Genomic DNA, 27,819 nt, shown 5'->3' on the forward strand with positions numbered 1-27,819 from the left:
CAGAGCCTTCTATATGATTGTTATAAAGTAATTTCCATTTTTCAAAAAATCCAACTAGGGGAGCCTGAGTGGCTCAGTCAGTTAAGTGTCTGACTTTGGTTCAGGTCATGATCTCATGGTTTGTGGCTTCGAGCCTTGCATTGGGTTCTGCACTGACTGAGCAGAGCCTGCTTGGGAATCTGTCTCCCTGTCTCTCTGCCCCTCACCTACTTGTGCTCTCTCTCTTGAAAATAAACAAACGTTGGAGAAAAAAAAATCCAACTATTTACCAAGGTCTAAAAGGTTCTTTTTTTTTTTTTTTCATGTTTATTTTTGAGAGACAGCATTCAAGGAGGGGAGGGGCAGAGAGAGACAGAGACACAGAATCTGAAGTAGGCTCCAGACTCTGAGCTATCAGCACAGGGCCCGATGTGGAGCTGGAACTCACGAATGGTGAGATCACGACCTGAGCCGAAGTTGGACGCTTAAGCAACCGAGCCACCCAGGCACCCCTACAAGGTTCTTTATCTTGTCCTTGCTACTCACTCCAATCACCTTTTCCTCTCTAACTTGATCTACACTCAAGTAACTTGCCATTCTCTCTGCCTCGAAAGCCTGCCCTGAACCCTGGCATGGTTTGCTTTCAATCTTCAATCACATCTCTACTTAGACTCACTTCCTCAGAAAAGTCTTCTCTAACCATCACTCCCTATCCCTTACCCTTCACTCTTCTTTACTTTTTTTTCCCTTAGTAACACTTAACCACTTCCTGTCTAGTTTGCTATTTACTCCATTTTTGTTGCCATGAAGGAAGGGGTGAAACAAAGACACGTTACATGAATGATCTCATTCTGTCTCACTGGCAAAATTCAACTATTTATTCCTCTTACTATGGTATTTTTCATGTAGATAAATATAGCTATTTATCTGAAGACAGGAGTTATTTTAAGCCAAATAAATGGGGGCGGAGGGGGGAATTAAATCTGCAGTGTGGTCCATGTTATCTTTGCTTGTTTTGATTTTGCAAGAATCTTTTAGGGTTTTACAATTAGAATCTCATAAATTTCAAAAACTGAATATGGTAAGACTATCAAACCTCTAAAATTCTTTGTACACCTAGGATTCTGTTTTCACATCTGCTGACCCAAAATATAGCCTGGAAATTCTACAAATTCAGTTTTCTGCTTCTGTGTAATTTAACCTGTAACGCTTACTTTTTGCTGTTGGCTTCAGTTAATTCTGCCACAAGAATTCCTCAACAGGGAAACTCTTTGGAGGGAAAAAGTAGAATGGAACAGAGTTTGAGAATAGATATTTTAGGCTTAAAAAAATTATATCTGATAATTAAGAGTTAGTTTTTTCATATGGCAGTGAGAAGGAAAATGAAAATGGATAGCAAAAAACTCAATTAACTCAAATGGATTAAGAATCTCTTTATAGGATATTTTCTAAAATCATGGTAGCTAAGTGGCAAGGAATTCCAGAAATTAGCCTAAGGTCATAATCCTATCTCTTGACCTGGCCTCAGAACAATGCATTATCTAAAAAGACTGGAATCAAACCTGTACAGATTTTAATTTGGTAGCTAGATGCAACCTTGTCTACCTTAAGAAAGTAGGGAAAACTGAAAGACTAAAATAATCACAAAGCTAGAATGTATGGTAAGGAAAAGGGGAATTAGGTTAAGAAAAAAATTAGAGTAAGAGGAAAGAATGGCAGCCAAAGAACAGCTCATCTTTTGCCTCAGGTATTCAGACTTTTTAATTTTTTATTCTTTATTTATTTTTGAGAGAGAGACTGCAAGACAGAGTCCTAGTGGGGGAGGAACAGAGAGAGAGGGAGACAGAATCTGAAGTGGGATCCAGGCTCTGAGCTATCAGCACAGAGCCCGACGTAGGGCTTGAACTCACGAACCACAAGTTCATGACCTGAGCTGAAGTCAGACGCTTAACCTACTGAGCCATCCAGGCACCCCAGGTATTCAGACTCTTAAAAATATGACAACAGAAAGATTGGTGGCTGGAGTGCCTGGATGGTTCAAGTTGGTAGAGTATGTGACTCTTGATCTTAGGGTCATGAGTACAAGCCTCATATTGGGCACAGAGCTTGCTTAATTTAAAAAAAAAAAAAAGAAAAGAAAAAAAAAAGACTGGTGACTATTCAATTCACTGGGCAGTTTGAAGATTCAGCTTTGAAATTTTTTTTTTAATGTTTATTTATTGTTTTTTGAGAGAGAGAGAGAGAGACAAAGTGTAAGCAGGGGAAGGGCAGAGACAGAAGGAGAGACAGAATCTGAAGCAGGCTCCAGGCTCCAAGCTGTCAGCACAAAGCCCAACGGGCAGCCTGAACTTACAAACCATGAGCTCATGACCTGATTTGAAGTCAGAAGCTTAACCAACTGAGCCACCCAGGTGCCCCTGGAGATTCAACTTTGAAATGAGAGTATGTATAGGAAAGTTCTTAGAAACTATTAAACATAAAAAAAAGTTGGAATATAAAACTGATAATTATCTTTAACCTAATTGTTACTATCATAGGACAGGTGTGAACTTCCATCTCATTTAGTCAACCAAACAGCTACTGAGCCATATCTACTAAGTGCCCAACACCATACAAAGTGCTAAGGATAGGGGTGCCTGGGTGGCTCAGTCGGTTGAGTGTCCGACTTCAGCCCAGGTCATGATCTCACAGTTCATGAGTTCGAGCCCCGCATCGGGCTCTGTGCTGACGGCTTGGGGCCTGGGGCCTGCTTCGGATTCTGTGTCTCCCTCTCTCTCTCTGCACCTCCCCAGCTCATGCTCACACTCTGTCTCTGTCAAAAATAAATAGACTTAAAAAAAATTAAAAAAAAAAAAAGTGCTAAGGATATAATGATGGACAAGACAAACATGGTCCTTTTTCTCATGGCGCTTACATGCTGGTGGGAGAAATACATAAAAATTAAGTAATCAAAAAATTAAAATAACTGCCAACTATATTGCGCTAAAGGAAACAAGAATAGACAGAGATACAGAGTAATTATAATGACAACTTATTTTTTTTAATGTCTTTAAAATTTGTTTTTGAGAGAGAGTGCAAGCAGGGTAGGGGCAGTGAGAAAGGGGGACAGAGGGGGGACAGGGGAAGCGGGCTTTGCACTGACAGCAGTGAGCCTGATGCGGGGCTCAAACTCATGAACTGTGAGATCAAGACCTGAGCCAAAGTTGGACACTCAAATGAATGAGCCACCCAGGTGCCCCAACCTATTTTACGTAGGAAAGTCAGAAAAAACTTCTCTGGAGAAGTGAAGGATCTGAAAGATTGGAGAAGGGTAGAGAACTCAAGGAAAGCAAACTGCATGCACAAAGGTGGGAAAGAGCTCAACACATCAGAGGAACTGAAAGAAGAAGACCCATGTTTCTAGATGGAATGTAGTGAACAGGGGTCAGATCACACAGGCTGTGGTTAGAAGCTTCAATTTACTCTGTGAACAATATGAAGCCACTCGAGGATTTTAAATGATTTTAAAAGGATCCAATTTATATAAGAAGAAGAATACTTTTGCAGCTCTGGAACAAGACAAAAATAGAAGGAAATTCAATTAAAAGGATACTGTGGTGGTCCAGAGGAAAGCCTAGATTAAGGTGGAAAACGTAGACAGATTTAAGATGAATTTAATATACACATATCAAACTGAAAACATTCTAGTACGAGCTCCAAATCTTTCCTGCCAGCCTATTATTCTACCTGCACCTTCCAGACTCACAATTTTATAGTCATCTTTGACTCCTGTCATAATCTCCATCCAATCAGACAGCAAAGCTCATAGACTCAACTCTCAGAACAGATCCAGAAGCTGACCACAGCTCAGTACTCCCACTACTCCCCAAGTGCAAGCTACTGTATTTTCTCATCTCACCCAGATTAATGAAAGTCTCCTAATGTTCTCCCCTACTTCTACCCTTATCCCCCAATGATCTACCCTTCACACAACTGCTTAAGTTATCCTTTCAAGCCTAATTTAGATTGTGACTACTCAAATTCCTGCAAAAAAAAACTCAGAGTAAAAGCCAGAGTCCTCAGAACAGCCTAATGTTGTGTTTCTAAAACTTTAGTATGCATCAGAATCATTACAAAGGCTTATTATTAAAACACAAATTGCTGGGCCCCACAACCGGAGTTCCTGATTCATTAGGTCTAGGGTGGGACCCAAGAATATATATATATATTTTTTTTAATTTTTTTAATGTTTATTTATTCTTGAGACAGAGACAGAGCATGAACAGGGGAGGGTCAGAGAGAGAGGGAGACACAGAATCCAAAACAGGCTCCAGGCTCTGAGCTGTCAGCACAGAGCCCGACACGGAGCTCGAACCCACAAACTGTGAGATCTTGACCTGAGCCAAAGTCAGACGTTTAACCGACTGAGCCACCCAGGTGCCCCAACCCAAGAATATATTTTAAATAAGTTCCCCAGTATGTTAATCTAAGTCCTCTGAGAAGTTGATGCCAATATGTGCAAGGAATTTATTTGGGAAACATCTGTGAGAGAAAATGAAGCAGGATCCAGGAAAGGCTGGGACAGCCACCAAAATTAGATAACATCTGGTCCCAAATGAAAGAAAGAGGGACAGAGGGAAGATCGGTAGCAATATCTTCTACCGATGTAGAAGTGTGATTCTAGCAGTGTGATTCTAAACTAAGTGCAGAAAGGCTTTCAGAGAGTTCCCAAGTGCTTCCTAGGAACAGGCCTGCCCTAGTATCCTTCCCAGGCTTAGCCATTGGCTGGAAGTAGCTTATGGAAAGCAGCTTCAGTTTATATGGAATGATAGATTTCAGTGCAAGAGTGGGGCCACTGTTCAATTATGCTCCTTGTATTCGGAGATCTGATAGGTGCATTTTCATAGCTTTCAAACCAGGCAAAGCTGAAGTTGGTGATCCTGGAAACCATACTTTAAGAACCACTGGCCAACACAATCTCCATCCATTCATCTCTCCCTAATCTCATTTTGTCCTACTCTCTTTTCCCTCCACTCTAGCTACCTGGCCTCCATGTTGTTCCTACTCCCTCACCTTCAAGTCTTTGCTCAAAAGTCTATTTACCTTGTCAATAACACCTTCCCTGATTATCCTATATAAAACTGCCACCAGTCCATTTCTCTACCCTACACTATTGAAACTTCTTATCCTGCTCTACATCTTTATTCTATAGCACTATCACATAATAAAGGAATAAATTTATTTCATGTTATATCGATTGGTTATTTTCTATTTCCCATTACTAGAATGTAACCTCCACGGTGGCACGGATCTTTGTTTTGTTCACCAATATATCCCAAGCACCTAGAACAGAGCCTAGCACATGGAAGGTGCTCAATAAGTATTTGATAAATAAATTACATGAATTTCTACAGGTCTAAGAAATGTAGAAATGGAAAAGGTTAAAACAAAAATCACTGTTAACCATCTATCTTTCACTGCAACAAAAATTTACTTTAAAATGTTACAGCATAGGGGCGCCTGGGTGGCTCAGTCAGTTAAGCATCCGACTTTGGCCCAGGTCATGATTTCACAGTTTGTGAGCTCAAGCCCCATGTTGAGCTCTGTGCTGACAGCTAAGAGCCTGGAGCCTGCTTCGGATTCTCTGACTCCCTCTCTCTCTGCCCCTCCACTATTCATGCGTGTGCTTGCACCTCTCTAAAATAAGCATTAATAAAAATTTTTTTAAAGTTACAACATAAAATTCGCCCCACTCCCATTAGAAGTAGAAGAAAAATAAACAGTATCTTTAAATCAGATAGCTTTTCTTTTACTTAGTACTAAAACATAAAGAAATTTAAAAAGATGTTAACATATACTTACATTCCTGATACTAATGACACTTTGAACACGTGCTGAGCAGTGGAAGATGGATTGCCTAAAGCCACATTAAGTGCTCTGTCGATACTGAATGCCATCTGAGAAAGATAGCTTTCTGGCTGCTGTCCATAACCATCGTATGGCACATAGAGGTAAGGAAAGATGCCATGTAGATGAAGACATGTCTTCTGACCTAAAATGTAACACATTATAAAGTTTAGTTTGAGATGCATTTAAAATGTTTAACATTACAAAGCAAAGAATGCAAGTCATTTAAACATTCTAATGACAACATGGCTTATCTAGGATAACTAACAGTTGAAGAAAATTAACATATAATTAAAGCCACCTATTTTTTACATTTTACACCTACATTTTACAACAGAACATTTAGAAGCATTTTATAAACATAAGCATTCTAGTATGATTTAAATAGTTTTGGCGAAAACGTTTGAATATTTTACCCTCACAATCTAACTAGCTTTATATACTTCACTGAATTGCCCTGTAATAATACCACTTAGCACAGTGTTATGAACCTTATAAAAAGTCACTGAAAGTTCATTAAATAAATCAATGAATATCTGTCTTGGCATAAATGTTTTCAAACCAGAGACTTTCCTGAGACAGACTACTCTGAACGTTTGCTGTTCAGAGGATAAAAGCAGTTCCAGTATGTGGAATTTTGCTATTAAGGGTGGGGAGGGGAGTTTGGGAGGGGTAAAAATGAAATTTTGCTATTAGAAAACAAAATCAAAAAAGACAAAAACATATCATTTGTCTATAATAGACTTCTGGATATCTAAACTGCACATTTGGTGGACAGGGGTAGACACAATGAGAGGTGAAAAAACAAGCATGTACACTTCCCAGGAAGCCACTGTATCAGGCAAGGTGCAGAAGGGGTAAATGGTGCTGACTTGCCAACAGAAAATCCAGCACAGCCATGATAAAGAAAGTAGTATGAGTAACAACCCACAAAAGAAGTGCCACAGAAACAGTAATGTATCCATGACAAGGTTAAGTAACAACAGCAGCAACAAAAAACAGATGCACCATTACTCTCATAAATTTGGCAGGGCTGTACAGAAGTGGCTCCTATCCTCAGAGCACTGTCCCTAGCTCCCCTTGGGTACATGCCATTTGTCTATTTCAAACAGAGAGAATGGCAGTGATGGAAGAACATATCCATTTTTCTCCTCAGGCTGTCACTCACTATCCCTGCACTGCCCTGCCAACATAAGCCCCGGCTTCTTCCCCACCCCTTACCCTACTCTGCTTCACTGAGATTTTTTTTCTTTCTTAGTAGGAAAGTAACTATTTGTTTGCTTACTATTTCCTATTTATAATTCAGAATGATTTATATAAAATACCCAGAAAATGGTTCTATATTCTGTTGTATTTCATACTTTCTATAGTGAATAACATCAGCTTATCTTATTTTTAAGGTACGGCTACAACAGAATTAACAAATAAATCTGGAACAATTATTACATACAGCATAGCAAAACTGGAAAGCACAATCACACAATGGAATAAGATCTATAGCCTCACAAGTGTGGAATTTGAATTTCAACTACCAACTTTCACACTTTTGAACAATTACAAATTGCACTGCTGTTAGACCACTTTCTATTTTTAGCAGCAGTTATGCTGCTTAATCTCAAAGAAATGGAAAAAAAACCCTTTCAGTTAAAAGCAAGTTCATTGGCTATTTTGTTTCATTTCAAACATGGTACTATTTCCTAAATATTGCTGTTTTTTTTAATTCTTCAAATAGAAAAAAATCAAATTCTAATTATGAGTATTTAAAAACATATTTAAATAGTTTACTGATGATCTACTTGAATGCTTTTTAAACATCTCATGAAAAAATGTTACAACCATTACCACTCAAGATATAAACCTCAACTGGTTAAGAGCAACTGGGATGTTACACCGTGGGGATAAGGGAGGTGGAGACAGAAGTATCCTCTTCTAAGCTGGCAGATCTAAGACCAGTGGTTACAGATTTAGTGTAACAGTGTATTTTACAAGCAATTCTGTAAGCTCTTAAGGTATTAATTTTATAGTCCCTATATCTCGATAATGGAAACTTAGATAAATTTTACAAGGAATGATTATAAAATCTGATTCCTACCAAGTTTCTTTACAGGTAGGATATTCAAAGATCATAGAATTTTTTTTTTTTAATTCCCACTTTTCCATCTCCTGTGAAGTAGGGGCCAGAACAATTATCTATTTATAGGCTTTGAAACTTAGGTATATGATTTAGGAAAAAAGCAGAAATGATTTATTTAGCAGGCACTGAACTAAGCGCCTCACGTGTATTTATTTCTAAAACATACAACAACCTTACAAGTATCACAAAGGTTATTTTCCCCAAATCACGTACCTATTAGGTAATTGAATCAAAATTTAAAAGCAGATCAATAAAATCTAAACTCAATGCTCTTTTCATTTAACCATGCTGGTTCAATTTTTTAAAAAGTTAATGTTGGCTCCCTTAACTCCTAAGCTCTTATTTTGTAATGTAAACGCCTGTTTCCTTATCTGACTCTCATTTGAAACTTCCTTGGAGCTGGTACTGTGGTTGAAAGATCATAATATCCCCAAGACCTAGCAGAGAGCATATATGTGCTTAATAAATATTTATTAAATGGATGAACAAACCCTCAGCTAAATAGATTTATTAGTTGAGGAGAGGAATGGTATAAAAGCCTTGAGTATCTGAAAAAAGGAATCTATAAAAACAGAGGGACTTTGATACAACTAAGGATTACAGAGCTACTGAAGGACATGGGTGTTGGGGTGAGTCCTCAGCTTACTGCTCTTTCCTGCCCCGAATAACCCAAAGTCCCATGCTACACTGTAGTCACTACATTAACACGGGTGTATTCCCCTCTGGTTCTCCAGAAGCTAGGGATGACTCTGTGCCTTACCACTCTTGCTCAAGAATAACCTCCTGAAGAACAACCACAGCACAAAGAATTCTTGGCATTGCACTGATGGCTCTAATATAGAATGACTATCATAGAAAAGAAAATGAGGAGAAACAAGATAAAATAAGTTCAAAAAGTTAAGCAAGGAAAAACAAATGTATAAAAATGAATGTGTTAATCAATTTGTTTGGCAACAGTAGGTCTTTTATTATTGTAAAACTTGTAGTTCTGTAATTGTATTACTTTATCTTGACAAGGTACAGACAACTTCTATAGATTTCCCTTGATCAGCTCTACCCCACGCAAATGTGTGGGGCCACACATATGTAAAGTCCCTTGGAGATAAACTATTCTGTCCCACCCCCATCAGTTAGGATCAGATTCAGCTATGAGAAAAACACCCTAAAATCAGTGCCTTCAGCATTCAATCAGTGGCTTCTCTCTCATAAATTAAGTCCACAGGTAGGCAGCTGGTACTGGGCACTTAGGATTTTTTCAACATCTAGTTAGTTGCCTAGTTAAGAACTTGCAACTTCAGGCGAGACTGGACGCATTCAGGGAGGTATGGCTATAGACAAGAACTTGCATCTTCAATACAGAGGCCTTTTCACTATACTCTAAAGAGTTCCATACACAGGATTCTTTTAAGAATGCTTTTATAAAACTAGTGAAAACTATGCTATTTTGAAACCCTGCTAAATGATTTGGGATTCTTAAACTGTTTAAAGTATTAGCTATTTCTAAGTAACATATGTACCCAAAGCAAGCAAGCAACCGGCATTCTTTATATCTCTAATTTCTGAATGTCCCCTCTTACTGTCATGTCAAACTGAATTAAAGCAGCAAACTCAGTAGGAAAAAAGACTGCCATTTGGAGAAAAAGCATGTGTGTGTGTGTGTGTGTGTGTGTGTGTGTGTGTGTGTGTGTGTGTGTATGTGTGTGTGCACACACACACATGCATACATACAGGTTTCAAATTTTTTTAAGAGTTTGGACTTTGCAATTTGACTGATGTTGCCTAATTCAGAAAGTGCAATAAAGATGTTTCAGGAAAGCTCCACAGAAACTTGTCACAGCATTAACTGCTGGCTTTTAGACACCATGGCAAAACTGTGTGGAGCTGGCTACTTTCCAACTCTGTGTAAGCAGGGCTTCTATAACAAAGGTAGGTGTCTCTGTAACAGCCAGAGTACTTGGGCACTGTGAAGCTAATCTTTTACAGAACTTAGAAGTACACCAAATATTAAGTCCTCTGTATTCCAACATTTCACATTGTCTTCTATATTTTAAGTGCCTAGATTTGGTCTCTTAATTAAATTGTGCATAAAATCTTAGTTTATCCATAGCAAAATTACCTATATTTTTTTGTAGATCCATTTTTGATAAACAGAAAAACTACCACGTATCTTTTCTCTAATTCTGAGGTCTGCAATTTTTTTCCTGTCAAGTGGGAAATGGTAAATATTTTAGGCTTTACGGGCCATACTGTGTCTGATATAACTACTTAACTCTGCCACTGTAGCCTGAAAGCAGCCACAGACAGTAGTATGTGCATGGCTGTGTTGTTCCAACAAAATTTCATTTACAAAAACAGGCAGCGGGAGGAATTTGGTCCATGGAGAGTAGTTTGCCAATCCCTGCTCCAACTGATTAGACTTCATCATCCAGAACAGAAAAGCTTATGTTTTCTCTTGTCTTTTTAAAACAAGCTGACTGGTCACCACAATCAAAATCATGCTGGCCTAAGAGTATCCTAGGAGACTGAATAAGAAATGCTTATTTTGTAACTTGCAACCCATCTCCCAAATCTCAAACTCAATATACACAAGATTTTAAACAAAACTCTACAGAGCTATCAAACAGAAAAACTTGGTATGTGAACAGGAAAACGTGTATTTATGGAATTTTTCATATTTTCTTTTTGGAATATCTCTTTTTAAGTTTTATATCACTGTAATTACCTCAATCTGTTTCCCTCCAAGCAGTCTTTCTTTGCTTCTTTCTAAAATTTCACTCCACCTTTTTTTTCCCCATTCCCACAAAACCACAAAATGAACCAAGCAAAACTTAGTCACAGAAAGCAAATGTTGTATCACCCATTACCATCTATGAAAAAAAAATCTTAAGTACTCTTAGCTCTAGAAATTACATTTTCAGAATTTACCCTAAAAAAAAATTAAGAATATACATGAGCATTTAAATATTAAGATGCTTGGGCGCCTGGGTGGCTCAGTCACAGTTGAGCATCCGACTTCAGCTCAGGTCATGATCTCATAGTTTGGGACTTCGAGCCCCACATCAGGCTCTCTGCTGTCAGTGTAGAAACTGCCTCAGATCCTCTGCCCCCGCTCTCTCTGTGCCCCTCCCCTGCTCACACTTTCTCTCTCATTCTCAAAAATAAATAAGCATTAAAATAAATAAATAGATATTAAGATGCTAAGACAGTATTACCAATAGTAAAAAAAAAAAAAAAAATTGAAGACAATATAAACTTCCAAAAATAGATTAATTATGATGTATCTCTATCATAGATCTATGGCTCTTATACCAATTCCTGCTTACTGTCTTTGTAAATACAAATTTATTGGAACACACCAATAAATTTATTTGGAATGGGCTATTGCTGCTTTGCTAACAGGCAGAGTTGAGAAGTTGCAACAGAGACCAAGCCTGCAAAGCCTAAAATATATACTGTATGGCCCTTTACAGAAAAAAAAGTGTGCCAACTTCAGCAACAGATGGTGTAGAAGTATGTTTCCTGGCATGAAGAGATGTTTATATTTACTTCAGGTAATATTCAGGTTTATTTCAATTATTAATATATATATATATAAAACATATTAAATGAGATAAAGATTTTATTTTCTTTTTGCTTATGGATATTTTCTAAATATACAGTTTGTGTAAGAAAAAGGCAGGAAGAAGTCATCTACTAAATGACTCAGAAATTAAAAAACAAAACAAAAACCAAAAACCAAAAACCTAAGTATTATCATTAACCATACAAAGGGCGTACGTATACAACTTCCTGACACTTTCTCTTCATTTTCTCCTTTCATTTGTAAATAATGCTTTGGGGTTTCACATTTATTCATGCCATTTTATTTCTTCAACTAAATTATACATGGCTTTATTTAGAATCACTGGCTTTAAGTTATCAATCCTACATTAATAACAGAACTGTATCTTTCAAACACCAGATGTTTCAAAGGTCTATTTTATTTACACACTTGTCTAATATATCTTTGTATTTCCAGTGTTAAACACGATTGGTTTCCTCATTTATTTTTTTTAGTTTATTTATTTTGAAGAGTGCACATGCACACACTCATGAGCAGGGGAGGGGCAGAGAGAGGGAGAGAGAGAATACAAAGCAGGCTCTACACTGTCAGTGTGGAGCCTGATGCGGCTCAATCTCATGAACCATGAGATCATGACCTGAGCCTAAACCAAGAGTTGGACACAACTGACTGAGCCACCCAAGTGTCACTGGTTTCTTCATTCATAAATGTAGGCATAAATTCTCTGTTCTTTAAATACTTTGTGAAAGCCCAACGTCAGGTGCTAGACCACAGGCTGCTCATAATCACAGTCCCTGAACTCATGAACTTTTTACATTCTACTCAGAGATAAAGATGAGTAAACAGGCAGTTACAGTATCAAAAAGTATCTAACTCAGATTTGTGAGACTATAGAAAGGCTTCCCAGAGTAAGTAACAAAAAGAGCAAAGTGAGAAAGAATGTTGCAGTACATACAAAAGTCTGAAAGCAAATAAGAACATACCTGGTCTGGGAATAAGAAAAATGTAGTCAGGAAGAAGCAAAAAGTTCAATGGGGAGAAAGGCAAAGTGTGTATGTGTGTATATGTGGGCATGTGTAGATTCTGTGACCTGTGTGGATTTGCATTTTATAAAGTTTCCTTGTGGACACATTGTGCGAAAGCTAGGGACAGAACTTTAATAGGAAAATCTGTTTAGGAGGCTGTTGAAGTAATTCAGGAGAGAAAAGTCAGTAGAGATGGAGAAAACATCAAGATGGATTTAGAGCACAGAATTTAGAGGAAACTGACTAGAATTTGGGCGTAGGGTAAAAGAATCAAAGATGAGGCAAGTTTTTGGTTTAGCCAACTGGACTGATGTGAATGTCTTTCAAAGAAAACTAAGAAAGAAGAGTAGGCTGATTTCTATTTTTAACTTGTGGAATTTTACATGTTGATAGAATTTCCAAATGGAGATTTACATTAAGCACAATTAGGTACAGAGATAAAGAGCTTGAGAGAGAGAGATCTGAGCTAGAGAAGAAGACAGATTTGGGAGTCTGAATAACAGGTAAAAAATGCCCAAGAGAACACGTAGGTAAGAGAAGGAGCATAGATCAGAAACTTGAGGAATACTCGTATTTAAAGGAGGAAATAAAAGATTTTGATCTATGTGGTTGGGATATGAGAGAATGAACCCCTGAGAGGGTTGCCAGGCAAGCATATTAGCCATGGAACCAGAAAGTTCCAAGGGCTCATTAGAAATGTGTAAGAGAGGGGCGTCCGGGTGGTTCATCGGCTGAGTGTCCGACTTCAGCTCAGGTCATGGTCTCGCGGTCTGTGAGTTCGAGCCCCGCGTCGGGCTCTGTGCTGACAGCTTGGAGCCTGGAGCCTGCTTCAGATTCTGTGTCTCCCTCTTTCTCTGCCCCTCCCCTGCTCATGCTCTGTCTCTCTCTCTTTCTCTCTGTCAAAAATAAATAAACATTAAAATTTAAAAAAAACTTAAGAAATGTATAAGAGAAACATAAGCAATGACGGGCTGTATCAGCGACTGGAAGCAGGATGCAGATAACAGTATGTAGAAATGGCAACAGACACTTCCAGAATGGCAGAGGAAGAACCTTTAAAAAGCCACTCCCCTCCATAAAAGCAACAAGAACACTGGCAAATTCTGTCAAAATCAACTTTTTTCAACCCTTTGGAAATTACCTAAAAAGCTGGTGACAGTCCAAGGAGTGTTTATGCAAGAAAACCAGTTGAATCTTAGCAAGAACAGCAAGCTTTGTGGTATTCTAACTTGCCCTAATCCAATCCCCTCTCCTCCCCAGCTCCAGAGCAGCCTTGAAAACCAAAGCTTTGCAACTACAGAATAGAGAACAGATTTATAGTTCCCCAAAAGCCCGATTACCAGAAAACTGTCACTATTTGACCTGCTTGGCAGCTCACTGAAAATGAAAAGCTCCATTCTCGGGGCGCCTGGGTGGCTCAGTCGGTTAAGCGTCCGACTTTCGCTCAGGTCACGATCTCGCGGTCCGTGAGTTCGAGCCCCACGTCAGGCTCTGGGCTGATGGCTCAGAGCCTGGAGCCTGCTTCCGATTCTGTGTCTCCCTCTCTCTCTGCCCCTCCCCCGTTCATGCTCTGTCTCTCTCTGTCTCAAAAATAAATAAATGTTAAAAAAAAATTTAAAAAAAAAAAGAAAAGCTCCATTCTCAGGACTTGTCTTTATTTGATCAGACGCAGAGCTCACTCCATGTGTATAGACAGTTCCGTCTGCAACATACTGTGGAAAACAATCAGCAGCAACTGTTTAACATTACAGTTGCCTGAGGGGGGTTTACTAGTTGCAGCTAACAAAAGGCTAAACAAAAAAGCTTAAAAGGAAAAACTGAGGACTGAAATGTCCATAAGAACTTGAAAGGTGTAGTATAGTCCTGGGAATTCATAAGGCTATGTATATGTGTGGAGTTATGCTCAGGAAGAGCTGAGAAAGCCCTAATCTTTCAATACTGGCTGACCTTGAGGCTCTGCACCAACACACACGCATATAGAGCCCCTCAACAAAAGCTGGAAGGAGACCTATTGGCTCAAGACATTTAAAGGAAATTCTGACCAATAAGTTAGCTGAACAGGGACTTCAAAGAACAGAGACTGTACAGAATTAACTCAGAAAAGTCACTAAATAAACAAACAACATCACCAACAACAGAGCAAAAACAAATCATGGGGTTAGGGAGGAATAGGACTTCCTTAACTGTCATATTACTCAAAACATCTAGTTTCAACATAAGACATATGAAGAAAAAGAAAAGCATGGCCCACACACAGGGGGAAAAAGGAAGTTAATAGAAACTGTCCCTGAAGAAGCCCAGACGTTCATCTTACTAGACAGACTTCAAACCAGCTATTAAAAATATTCCAAAGAATAAAAGGAGATTGTGTCTAAAGTATTAAATGGAAGTTTGAGAATCATGTCTTACCTAATAGAAAATATAAATGAATAGAAAGAGATTATAAAAGAGAATCAGAAATTTTGATGTTGAAAAGTACAACAGAAATGAAAATCGTACTAAAGAGGGTCAAGAACATACTTGAACTGGCAGAAGAATCCATGAACTTGAAGACAGGTTAGCTAATTTGAGGAACAAAAAAGAAAAAGAATGACAAAATATTAACAGAGCCTCAGAGATCTATGGGATTCCATGAAGGATACCAACGTATACATAATATGAGCTTCAGCAGCAGAAGAGAGAAAGAAAAGGATGGAAAGAATATTTGAAAAAAGAATGGCAAAAATATTCCCAAATTTGATGGAAGACATTAATCTGAATATCTAAAAACCTTAGTAAATTGCAAGCAGGAGAAATTCAGAGATCCATGCCAAGATGTATCATAACCAAACTGCCAAAAAACAAAGAGAAAATCTTGAAAGTGGCAAAAGAGGGGCACCTGGATCTCAGTTGGTTAAGTATCAGGCTTTGGCTCAGGCCATGGTCTCACAGTTTTGAGTTCAAGCCTCGCATCTGCACTGTCAGTGCAGAGCTGGCTTGGAATTCTCTCTCTGTCCCTCCACCCCTCAAAATAAATACACTTAAAAAAAAAAAGAAAGAAAAGTGGCAAAAGAAGAGCAATTCATCATGTACAAAATTTCCTCAGTAAGATTAAAAGCTGACTTCTCACTAGAAACCATGGAGGCCAGAGGGATAACACAAAGTGATGAAAAAAAAAAAAAAAAAAGACTGTTAACCAAAAATTCTGTAACTAGCAAAACTACCCTGTGAAAACAAAGGAGACCTAGGTGAGGTGAGAAGGAAGAAGAAATCAAGATATTCCCAGCTAATTGAAAATTAAGGAACTTGCCACTTGCAGACCTGACCCGCAAAAAATATTAAAGGAAATTTCATTTCAGGCTAAAATGAAAAGACAATAGGCAGTAACTTAAATCCACACTAAGAAATAAAGAGTACCAGTCAAGATAACTACATAGGTAAATAAAAAAGATAATAAACACTTATTTTTATAATTCTTTCCTTCTGCTACCTAAGACCTTAAGACAGGTGCATAAAATAATAATTATAAAATTGTGTCGAGAGGGTTATAATGTGTAATGATGTAATCTGCATAAGTGATGCTATAATGGAACAAAGTTTTCATATACTACAGGTATACTGATATTGTGGGTTCAGTTCCAGGCCACTGCAATAAGGCAAATAATGCAATAAAGTGAGTCAAAAGAATTTTTTGGTTTCCCAGTGCATCTAAAAATTATATTTACACTATACTGTAGTCTATTAAGTGGGCAATAGCATCATGTCTGAAAAAACAATGTGCACACTTTAATTAAAAAATATTTTATTGGGGCACCTGGGTGGTTCAGTTGGTTGAGCATCCGACTTCGGCTCAGGTCATGATCTCGCAGTTCATGAGTTCAAGCCCCACATCGGGCTCCCTGCTGTCAGCACAGAGCCCGCTTCAAATACTCTGTCACCCTCTCTCTGCCCCTCTCCTGCTTGCACTCTTTCAAAAATAAATAAATATTTTAAAAATATGTATCTTCTTGGTAAAAAATGCTAACAATCATGTAAGGTTTTAGCAAGTCAAAATCACTGATCACACATCACCATAGCAAACAGAATAATCAAAGTTTAAAATACTGCAAGTTACCAAAATATGACACAGACACCAGGTGATCAAGTGCCATTGGAAAAATGTACTGATAGACTTGCTTGATGCGGGGTTGCTACAAACCTTCAATTTGTAAAAAACACAGTATTGGCAAAGCACAACAAAGTGAGGTACAATGAGGTATGCCTGTATGAAAATTAAATTGGGATTAATCCAAACTAAAGTATCTTAAATTAAGATGTTAATTGTAATACCCAGAATAACCATAAAGAAAATAACTAAAAGAAAGAGAAAGAAAGGGAGAGAGATAGGAGGAGAGAGGAAGGAAGGAAGGGAAATGGAATTAAAATGTACTAGAAAATATCTGTTTAGTATAAAAGAAGACTGTAATGGAGGAATAAAACAACAACAGAGCATAAGACAGAGAAAACAAACAGCAAAATGGGAGGTGTAAAACTACTCAGAACTGATAGGTGGCTGAAGGACATACGTATCTTGGCCTACAGCTCTCAACTCAATGGGGAAGATCAATTTTCCCACTTTACATTCACCAGTACAATTTGAGTACTACGCAAAATGAAGACAACTTATAGAAGCATCACAAGCCAAAGAAAAAACTCTGAGGACCAGAATCTTTTGTCTCAGCCATGTCTCAAACATGCTCAATATACATCCTTGAATTAATTAACGTACTCCATAACCAGAAGAATCATCGCTGAGGAAATAGAAGAAAAGTTTGATGTAAAGTATTTTCTGAAAAACACAAAAAACATTTAGATAGAAAATACTGTAACTGCATCTATTAAGAGCCAGCTCCCTGGCTGGAGAGATATACTTGAAATACTTGCTATTACTTATTTGAAATAGTAAGTATTTCAAGTATACGCACCCTCTTCTACCTACAAAAGTGTATGACTTGTTTCCTTATTTATGTCAATAATTAAGGAATTTATATGATATATAAATCTATTATGCCCTTATGTGACAGGTATGTTTATATACAGTAGAATCACATCATATATGCATTTTATTTACTTGGGTAGGAAGGGATCAATGGGGATGGGAAGAGACTCAGGTAGAGAAAGAGACAAAGTGAATGAATAGGAGAACACAACTAAATGGTGCAGTGTGCCCAGTTAATAAATTTATGATCTAGCACCATGAGATGGGGTATATAAATCCTTATATAATTCCTTATTTTGTTTCAGTTCCTTTGTACTTCTAAAATGGAAGCATCTCCTATTGAAAGAGGCAACTAAGTAAGTGTGATTCTGTCTAAAAGATACAGTTCAGGGGCACCTGGTTGGCTCAGTTGGTTAAGTGTCCAATTCTTGATTTTGGCTCAGGTCATGATCTCATGGTTATAGGATTGAGCCCCACGTTGGGCTCTGCACTGACAGCACCAAGACTGCTTGAGATTCTCTCTCTTCTCCCTCTCTGCCCCTCCCTCTCTCAAAATAAATAAACAAACTTAAAAAAAAAAAAAAAGATACAGTTCAGTTTTCATAAAACATGGCCCTGATTGGGGACCAACTCTTTCAACTAGAGCTCAACTGAAGAAAAGTGATTAGTGTCTATGAGGTTATTGTCCATGAGATCATGACCTGAGCTGAAATCAAGAGTCATATGTGTAGCCGAATGAGCCACCCAGGTGCCCCTATGTCTATATATAAGGAAATTTAAGCCGTTGGATTTATTAAAAGATAGTGTGATAGAATTCACACAATTTAAGCGATTGTCAAGGAAATTCTGCCTATAAAAGGTTTTAATCTCATACATTTGCTTCAAAACCTAATTCCCACCTAAGATACAACTTCACTGTCTTTGTCTCCATACCTACAGCATGAGTTCCTTGAACACCATGTACCATGTCTTCTTATTCTTCCTACTCTCAATGCCTAGCAGAGAGCCTAGAATACAGTAGGTATTTGATACATTTGGGTAGGCATGTGTGGTTTGATAAAAAAGAAAAAACAACAACATATATTTGGTCTTTGTGCCTAATTCTTGGCACAGAGCTCCTAAAACCCTTGGTATTTCCTGAATAGGCTATCTTTGGTTATTAATAATGAACCCCTTTCTATCACAATGGAATTTATACTAATGAGTTGACCCATGATGAACTCTTTAGATGGCTTCACAACAGAGGGCTGCTTGCCCAAGGAATCAACCATATCATTACAGGACTGGTATTTTCAACCCCAATTCCCCATCTGCCACCTCACCTCCAGGGAGAAGAGAAGGACTTATGATTTAGTTCAATCATAAATAGTCAGTGATTCGATCAATCATTCCTGTGTAATGAAACTTCAACAGACATTCTGGAACAATGAAGGCTTGGGAAAGCTTCCTGGTTGGTGCTCAGGACCCTTCTGAACTTTGCCCTATGTATGTCTTCATCTGGCTATTCACTGTACACTTTATAATAAACTGTGCCAACATAGGGTTCTGAGTTCTAGATGTTATTCTAGCAATTTACTGAGTCTGAGGAAGGGTTGAGATTTGTAATCGGCCCGGCAGAAGTGCAGGTAGCCTGGGTATCCATTTATGGCTGGCATCTGAAGTGGGGGCAGTCTTGTGGAGCTGATCCCTTACCCTGTGGTGTCTACACTAATTTTGAGTAGTGTCATAACTGAACTAAATTACAAAACACCCACAGGTGATGTCAGAGAATTGAGAATTTGTTGTTGGAAAACCAACAAAATACGATGTCTTTCAACTAGGTCTAGAAAATTGGACTGCTTTTTTCTCCTTACAATTTTTTTTCAAAACCTAACAAAGATATTTAAAATGTTCTCCTACCTTCCCATATTTGCAAGGGGACTAGAAGGGATTGAATTAAGGATCAACTTTCCATAATAAATAACAGTAAACTAACCAGCAATAAAATGTAACATACAAATATTTTTATGATTAATATATCCAAAATGTGATGAAATGACATGTCCAAAATTCATATGTAACTTAGTTTGCAATTATTATCATAGAAAGGAAACTAGTAATTACTTTGACCTTCACAGTGACTGGTCACCTCAGTTTGGGTACTACTTAAAGGCTCACACAATATGGTATATCATCACATTTTTCTAAAAAGTCTAGCCTTAAAAAGTTAAACTGCTAACAGTGGTTTCAAGCCAGAATCTCCAAGAAAATGTGTACCTTTCAGACTAAATGTCATAAAAATAACTAGTGTCTATTAGCTTTTGCTAAAAATAAAATTCTGGCTTATAAAACCAATATTGTTTTGGGGCGCCTGGCTGGCTCGGTCGGTAATATGTGACTCTTAATCTCAGGGGCGTGAGTTCAAGCTCCACACTGGGAGTAGAGCCTACTTAAAAAAACAAAAAATGAAAAAAACAAATATTGTTTTAGTTTCAGATGTTTTACAGCCAGTATGGTCACACATATTAATCTTTGTGGTATTTCAATTGAAAGGTAAGTAATTCAAGGTGTTGAAGTAAAATTAATAATCTGATTAATATCTGAAAATTTGCCTCTGGTGATTTAAAACAGTATTAATAGGGGTGTCTGGGTGGCTCAGTTGGTTGAGTATCTGACTTCGGCTCAGGTCATGATCTCACAGTTTGTGAGTTCGAGCCCTCCATCAGGCTCACTGCTGTCAGCATGGAGCCTGCTTTGGACCCTCTGTCCTCCCTCCTTTTCTCTCTGTCCCTCCCCAGTTCATGCTCTCCCTCAAAAATAAACATTTGAAATAAATAAATAAGTAAATAAAAATAAAACAGTATTAATAGCTAACCAAGATAAAGTTACTACTATCCAGTCAAATTTGTATATATAAATACCTGAATTTTCTTTCAAGGACACATAAATAAAATATTACACGTAATTTAAATCATGCAAATCTATTAAACTGCACAACCACACTATGGTAGCTGAACACTGAAGGACCTGAAAATTTTACCTAAATATAAGAAAGTGAAAGGACAACACAGGGAATAAGAGATTTAAAAATCATGTTTGATAAGGCTTACAACTCATTACTAAAAAGACAACCCAATTTTAAAATGGACAAAGAATCTGAATAGACATTTCTCCAAGAAGATATAAGAATGGCCCATAAGTATATGAAAAGATGCTCAACATCAGTAGCCATCAATGAAATGCAAATCAAAACCACAATGAAATACACTTCACAACCACTAGACAGTTATAATCAAAAAGTCAGACAATAACAAGTGTTGCAGAGAAACTAGAAACCTCACACACTAGTGGTAAGAATGTTAAATGGTGTAGCTGCTTTGGAAAATAGATTGGTAGGTCCTCAAAAGATTAAACAAAGTTATCATAAGACCAGCAATTATATTCCTACATATTATGCATATATATGTAGGAATAGATGTATATGTGTGTGTGTGTGTATATATAGCTATATATATATATAGCCCGAAATAAATGAAAAAAAATATATATATAGCTATATAGCACAAGATAAATGAAAACATACACCCACACAAAAACTTGTATATGAATGCTCATAGTAGCAGTTTTCATAATAGCCAAAAGGTGGTAATAACTCAAACGTCCATCAACTGACGAATGGATAAATATCATGTGGAACAACTATACAATGGTTTATTCAGCCATTTTAATGGAATGAAGTACTGACAGATGGTATAACATGGATGAATAGGCAAATATGTAAAACTGTATCTGAATGAAGCTCTTATATAATTTTTTAACCTACCCATAGTCATGGTTTGTTTTTGTTTTTTTGAGGTCTCTAATAAGAAGATCTAATTCTGTATATACCATTAGAGTCAATGCATACATTAAAATGAATTATTGGAGGGCATCTGGGTGGCTCGGTCGGTTGAGCGTCTGACTTCGGCTCAGGTCATGATCTCACATCTCGTGAGTTCTAGCCCCGCGTTGGGCTCTGTGCTCAGAGCCTGAAGCCTGCTTCAGATTCTGTGTCTCCCTCTTTCTCTGCCTTTCCCCTGCTTGTGCGCTATCTCTGTCTCTCTCAAAATAAATAAACATTAAAAGAAATTATTTTAAAATGAATTACTAGATTTGCATCACAGAAATCATGCATATATTGAGAGACGTATGAACATTAGCCACTAAAACAACTTACATATCTTTATTTCCATTTAATCATGCACTAAGTATACTACTTTAAACCTTCAATCACATTATGATATGTTGTCAAATTACAGAGAGATGTTCTACTTAATGTGATCATTACCAGAAACAGATAAAAAGTTAAAGATTAAGAACTATCAATGTAAGAAAGTTTTTTCAGACAGTAAAACTTTCAGACTTTACTTAAGAACAATAAAACTGAACTACCAAACATACTTAATATTTGCTCTGTCAAAAGGTAGAAGCAGCATAGCCTCTTCCCAACCCTCAAACCCCCCCCCCCCCCAAATGTCACACAACTTTGTGTATGAATTAAATGGAAGTTTTCTTAGGACTGTGTTTAGTTACTTAACAGTACCAGACTGATAAGGCCAATTAGTTCTACTAAGCATAAAATTGGTTACTTGGGGGCCTGAATAAGGCAGTTATAAGTCATGAAAATTAGAATTCCAAAGTGTTGGACAAAAACATATTGCCAAACTTATCAAACACAATGCATACCAGAAGTCAGTGGAGTACCATCTTTAAACTATTAAAAGAAAAACTGAATTTTTTTTAGTGATTGCTTTAGAGTTTGTAGGATACATTTACTCTAAACTACCTCCACTGTCAAATAACATTATACTGCCTTTCATGGGTAAATGCCTTAAAACAGTATTCCAAATTCTTCTCTCCTGCCCCTTATAACATTGCTACCTAATTTCACTTATCTATAAGCTGTAATCACCCAATAAATTGTTTCTATTTTGAACTTCCCTATTACATCAATTAAGAATAAGAAAACAAAAGGTTTTATTTTACCTTCATTTATTCCTTCTCTAATTTTCCTTTTCTCTGAAGAATTTAACATTTCTTGCAAGGCAAGGTAACAGTTCTTGTTGGCGACAGATTTCTTCAGTTTTTGTCTGAGAAACTTTTTAATTTCCCTTCACTTTTGAAAGATAATTTCAATGTATACAGAATTTTAGGTTGTTGATCTTTTTCTTTCAACACTAAGCACTTCACTCTTCTCTCTTCTTCCTTGTATGGTTTGTGAAGAGAACTCCAAAGTAATTCCTAACCTTCTTCCTTTATAGGTAAGGTGTTTCTTCCCCTTCTGGCTTCCTTCAAGATTTTCTCCTGGTCTTTGGTTTCCTGCAGTTGGTATATATGTCTAAGTGTAGATTTGGTAGCTGGCATATTTCGTGTCCTCTGAGCTTCTGGGATTGGTGGTTTGGAGTCTGTCATTAATTCTGGAAAATTCTCAGCCATTATTACTTCAAGTATTTCTTTTGCTCCTTCCTCTTTCTGATGAGTCAGCCCACGAAAGGCATTCTTCACTTGTTACAGTACTTTTGATTTCTAGTAGTTTCTTTTGATTCTCTCTTAGGATTTCAATCCCAATGCTCACATTACCCATCTGTTCTTACATGTTACATTTTGTACACCTTTTCCATTAGATGCCTTAAGCATATTGATCATAGTTTAAATTCACCTTCTGATAATTCCAAAATCTCTGCTATATCTCACTAGGAATTAGGCTGTATTTACTGTATAAAATTTCCTCAAACGTCCTGTGGGTTTTTTTTTTTTTAAGTTTATTTATTTAGAGAGCCAGAGAGAGCACACAAGCAGAGGAGGGGCAGAGAGAGAGGGAGAATACCGAGCAGGCTCTGTACTGTCAGCGCAGAGCCCAATGTGGGGCTCAAACTCATGAACCATAAGATCATGACCTGAGCTGAAATCAAGAGTTAGACGCTTAACCAAATAAGCCACCCAGGTCCCCCTAAGGTCCTTGTTTTTATCTCTCCTTTTTGTCTTTGGGTTTCCCTAGAAACTCCTTAAAGTGCAAGCCTCATAGTTCTTTAACCTGTAATCCCTTATTATTACACAGGAGCCCTGTTGATGTAAAATGTAGGGGGAAGGGAAGTATTCCATAACCCTATGATGAGGTCTGAGTCTTTTAGAGTGCTTTTGAAAGTGCCTGTCTTTTTTCCCCTCTTAGAAGAGACAGCAAGACTAGAGAGGAAGTTGATTTCCCCAAGTTGGTTAGGTTCTGGGAGTTTCCCCTTTGGGCAAGGAGAGAACAGAATGCTGTGAGCACACTGCAACATGGCGACTACTCCTCTCCTGCTGGAAGCATGAGGAAATAACTGTATCCCCAATCTTAACTGTGAGAACCTGGTGGAGCTTGTGGAGGAAAAACTTACAAAAGTATGGGGAGCCCTCTTAAAACTGGACCCCAGGAGTTTTTAACTATCAAGCTAATCCACACTCAGCTTCTGGCTGGTCATCAGTTACAGTTCTCCTACCACTTCCTACTTACATTAGCTTATGCTCCCAGCAAGCTGTGATTCTTTGTATTCACCTGTCTCCCCAGTTTGGGGGGCATTAGTTTACTCTGTGACCTCAGTTCTATGATGTATCTAAGAAGAATTGTTGCCTTTTAGTTTGTTCAACTTTGTTCCTGTTTTAAGGACAAGAGTGGTGACTTTTCTTTCATGTCTGAGTGGAAACCAGAATTTTTACGCCCTTTTGATGTCTTTCCATCATTCCTTGTACACTTTATTTTCTGGAACAATAAGATGTTCCAGATTCATCTTGTAGTTTTCTCAAGGGAGTCTTGGTTACTTTTAGTGGAGAATATTGTTTAGAAATCAAGATGTGGATACGAAGTATACTCATTGCTATCGGGGGTATCATTAATTCTAGAACCTCTAAGCACTGCACTGAGAAGTTTATATATTTATATACATACACACACATCCTATATTTCTCTATCCATCTATCCTTCTCTGCATATGGTAAAAACAGTTCATACTCCTACCTCCAAATCCAACCCAACACCCCAGAGACATTCTAGCTGTCCCTATATCCATGTTTTTCTCTTGTCCAACAGTGAGAAACCTGGCTTTTATTTTCCTAATATATTTATTCGTTTGCATAATCCTAAAAAGCATAAAAAGTAGTTTCAGAACTACTACCTACTACCACTAAGAAAAGCACATATACTGACTAAAATTCAAAGTATTTGTTTAGTGCTCATTTTGGCAGCACCTATACTAAAATTGGAATGATACAGAGAAGATTAGCATGGCCCCCCGTGCAAGGATGACTGGCAAATTTGTTTATTCTTCCTTTGTAGGGGGGAAGAGTGGTAAATTTTCCAGATAATGAAATTCACAATAACTATACCTTATTAATTTTGACAAATGTGTGTATCTTTATTAAGTTATGGAACATTTTCCATTTTCATCACCTCCAAAATTCCCTTGTACTGCTTTTCAGTCAATCCCCACTTCCTCTGAGGCAATCAGTGGTCTGATTTTTCACAATAGTTTTGTCTAGCACTTCATAAAAATGCAATCACACTGTGTAATATTCTTTTGTGCCTGAATCCTTTTGCCCAGCACTGTGATGTTACTATTCATCCAGAATGTCACATGTATCAGTAATTCATTCCTTTTTTGTTGTTCCAAAGTAACTTCTTCTATGGATGTATCAGTTTGTTTACCCATTTTATATATGAGACAAGAGATTCAAAGTGACTAAAGTCACACAGTTAATTGGATGAGAAGAATTCCAAGGACTTCAGAACCACAAGTACGATAAACTCTTGATCCTTAGTGTGGTGTTCTTTTCACTTTACCAAAGCACCACTTCAAACAAATTTTTAAAATAACAACAAAAACTGTAGGGATATATTTTTTATCATATAAATTTAGTGATTTATAAGGAAATACCTATATAATCACATCACAGATGTAATTTTTTTTAAAAAAAATCACTGTGATAATTTTCAATAAATTCTTAGTAGGAAATGAAAAATATCCAAAATTAAAAGGTTATTGAATCAAATATTTTTAAATCTTTAAGAATATCTGTACAGGTGACAACACTGACATTTCTTCCATAATCCATGCTCCTTCCTAATCCTTACTTCTGCCAATGCTGATTTCAAATTTACCTGGCATTTCTCAAATATCTCTTAAACATTTACCTTATCTTCAGTCAATTACAGGAAAGTAATTTGTATATTCACTAATGTCTTCAGTTTAAACTTATTAACTACCAAGAAGAATACTCTCCTAATTCTAACATTTGTAAGCAATTTTAGCCTTCTGAGTCTCTCAAGTCTGCCAAATCATCCATTTTTAATTCCCTACTTAGAAAATCCATCAATCTATCTCTCCTTAAAACATAACATAAAAGACAGTTCTTCTTCAACCCATAATCTTTAAGCTCCTTCTCAAACTACAATTGACTACGTCATTCTGATCTAAGAATGATAATTTTTCTGTAGTATGAAATGCTACTACTTTCCCCTAATGATGAAAGTTTATGGTAGCACCATTCAACATGACCTTAAGTCACTGCCATAGACTGAAGGGTCAAAAGTAGACCACCAAGAGGGAGACTGCCATTAGCTTGGGTTGTCCCATCACCTCCTCTATTGCCCCAAACATACATACCCTGTATCTTGGCCCAATCTCAATGAACTTGCTTAACATGAAGTAATGGAAAATTTGAGGTCTCTTCCTCAGAAGATATGAACGGATCTATGGATCTATTATATTTGGTGTAAGTTCCACTGTATGGTTCCCCTCTAATAGGTTTCTAGAGCTCTCAGGTATTCCAAAACAACATCCATCTCATAAGAACATGGTGAAGTATAAAGTGCACCTTGAAGTACTGAGCACATGTAGATGCTATTTTAATTTGAAATGCTCCCACAAGTTAGGGATTATTATCCTAATTTTCCTAACATGAGAACAGATTAACTTTAGACCTAATCTACCATATATATGATGGCCCAAGAACTTAGTCTATAACATGAATAAGGTACATGAGACCAACTGATTTATCTTATTTCATTTATAAGCCACAACCCTTAGCTCATAATTTATATGAAATAAAATTCAATTATTATTTTAAGTGAAGAAAATGAAACATTTAAGATGTAATCAGAGTGGTGAATATAAAACTCTATAACAAAACTTCCCAATGCCAGTCACTAGATCAAGGACAAATGATGGTTTCATTATTAACAGCTATGGCAAAGACAGCTGTTTAGAATATGGCTTCATCTTTTGGTTTTAGGTTTTGAAAATTCCTGTGAACTTCTACTTTAATTGAAATTTTTGATATAGCCAAGATAACATGTCTAAACAGCTGGACTCCACGTATAATGAAATTAGGCTTACTTGAAAGAAAAAAAAAATGCCAGGCCTGTAATGTTACCTGCTCATTTTTCCTTTTTGCTATTAGAAAAATTTTACAAAGTAGGTTAATGTTTAAGGCATACTTTCCTCAACTGGCAGAAAATGTAATAATTTACATCCTATTTCTTTCCCTAGAAATATAGTGGCCAAAATAAGGGAGATTTACGGAAGGCAATGATTAATCCAGAGAACCAACCTAGGTAGTCAGGCAACTGATCATCCCATCATCTTCCAGAATTAACTGGAGATAATAAGACAGAAATGAGAAAAGAACATAAACTCTTGGAACACAGCAAATTGCCTTGGAAGGGAAGGAAAAACGGAAACTTTTGGTCCCAGTTAAAGTGTCGATGAGAATATACTTCTATCTGAATGTTAAAAAAAAAAAAAAGTGTTAAGAATGCAGGTAAAATAAAGACAAGACAATTAAAGGTAGTAAATAAATTTAGAAACTGGATTATTAAAATTATGCTTACAAAGCTTACAAAGAAAGTATCTTTTAAAAATATTTTCTTGCCTATTGTTGTACGGAAATTAGAATAAACTATCAACCATACATTTTTACTGACCACATAGTACATAAATGGTTTTTTATAGGTAATTGGATTTTAAAATGAATTAAATATAGTCTCTTGCCCCATTCCCAACTGGGGATAGGGTTTGGGGCACAAAGACACATATAAAACATTACAGAAGTGGCAAACAAAATGCCCAGGGAGCCTAGAGAAAAGAGAAATTATTCAGAATGGGAGTGTGGCAAAAAAGATTTCACCAAAGTGCCATTTACACTGGGCTTTAGATGGGCAAGAATTTCATAGGCAAAGACAGAAAAAGGTAAAGCAAGAAAAAAACCAGAAGGAATAATATATGAA

General features: G+C 37.1%; 1 protein-coding gene and 1 non-coding gene across 4 annotated transcripts in view; one reads left to right on the forward strand and one right to left on the reverse strand.

Annotated features, from left to right (window-relative positions):
• Positions 1-27,819, reverse strand: part of REV3L (REV3 like, DNA directed polymerase zeta catalytic subunit) — a 175,608-nt gene that overhangs the window by 114,144 nt on the left and 33,645 nt on the right. For all 3 annotated transcript variants that reach the window (XR_007152156.1, XM_047858675.1, XM_047858676.1), the window contains exon 2: positions 5,821-6,010. Coding sequence is in view for 2 of the 3 variants with exons in the window: in XM_047858675.1 (XP_047714631.1) it covers positions 5,821-6,010 (190 nt within the window). In the remaining variant the exon portion in view is untranslated. The remainder of the gene's footprint in view (positions 1-5,820; positions 6,011-27,819) is intronic.
• Positions 24,764-24,868, forward strand: LOC125166883 (U6 spliceosomal RNA). Its single transcript, XR_007152591.1, has one exon. It is a non-coding gene; the product is annotated as a U6 spliceosomal RNA (small nuclear RNA).

Source organism: Prionailurus viverrinus, chromosome B2 (assembly GCF_022837055.1).
Source record: "Prionailurus viverrinus isolate Anna chromosome B2, UM_Priviv_1.0, whole genome shotgun sequence".
In the NCBI taxonomy this organism is placed as follows: Eukaryota; Metazoa; Chordata; class Mammalia; order Carnivora; family Felidae; genus Prionailurus; species Prionailurus viverrinus.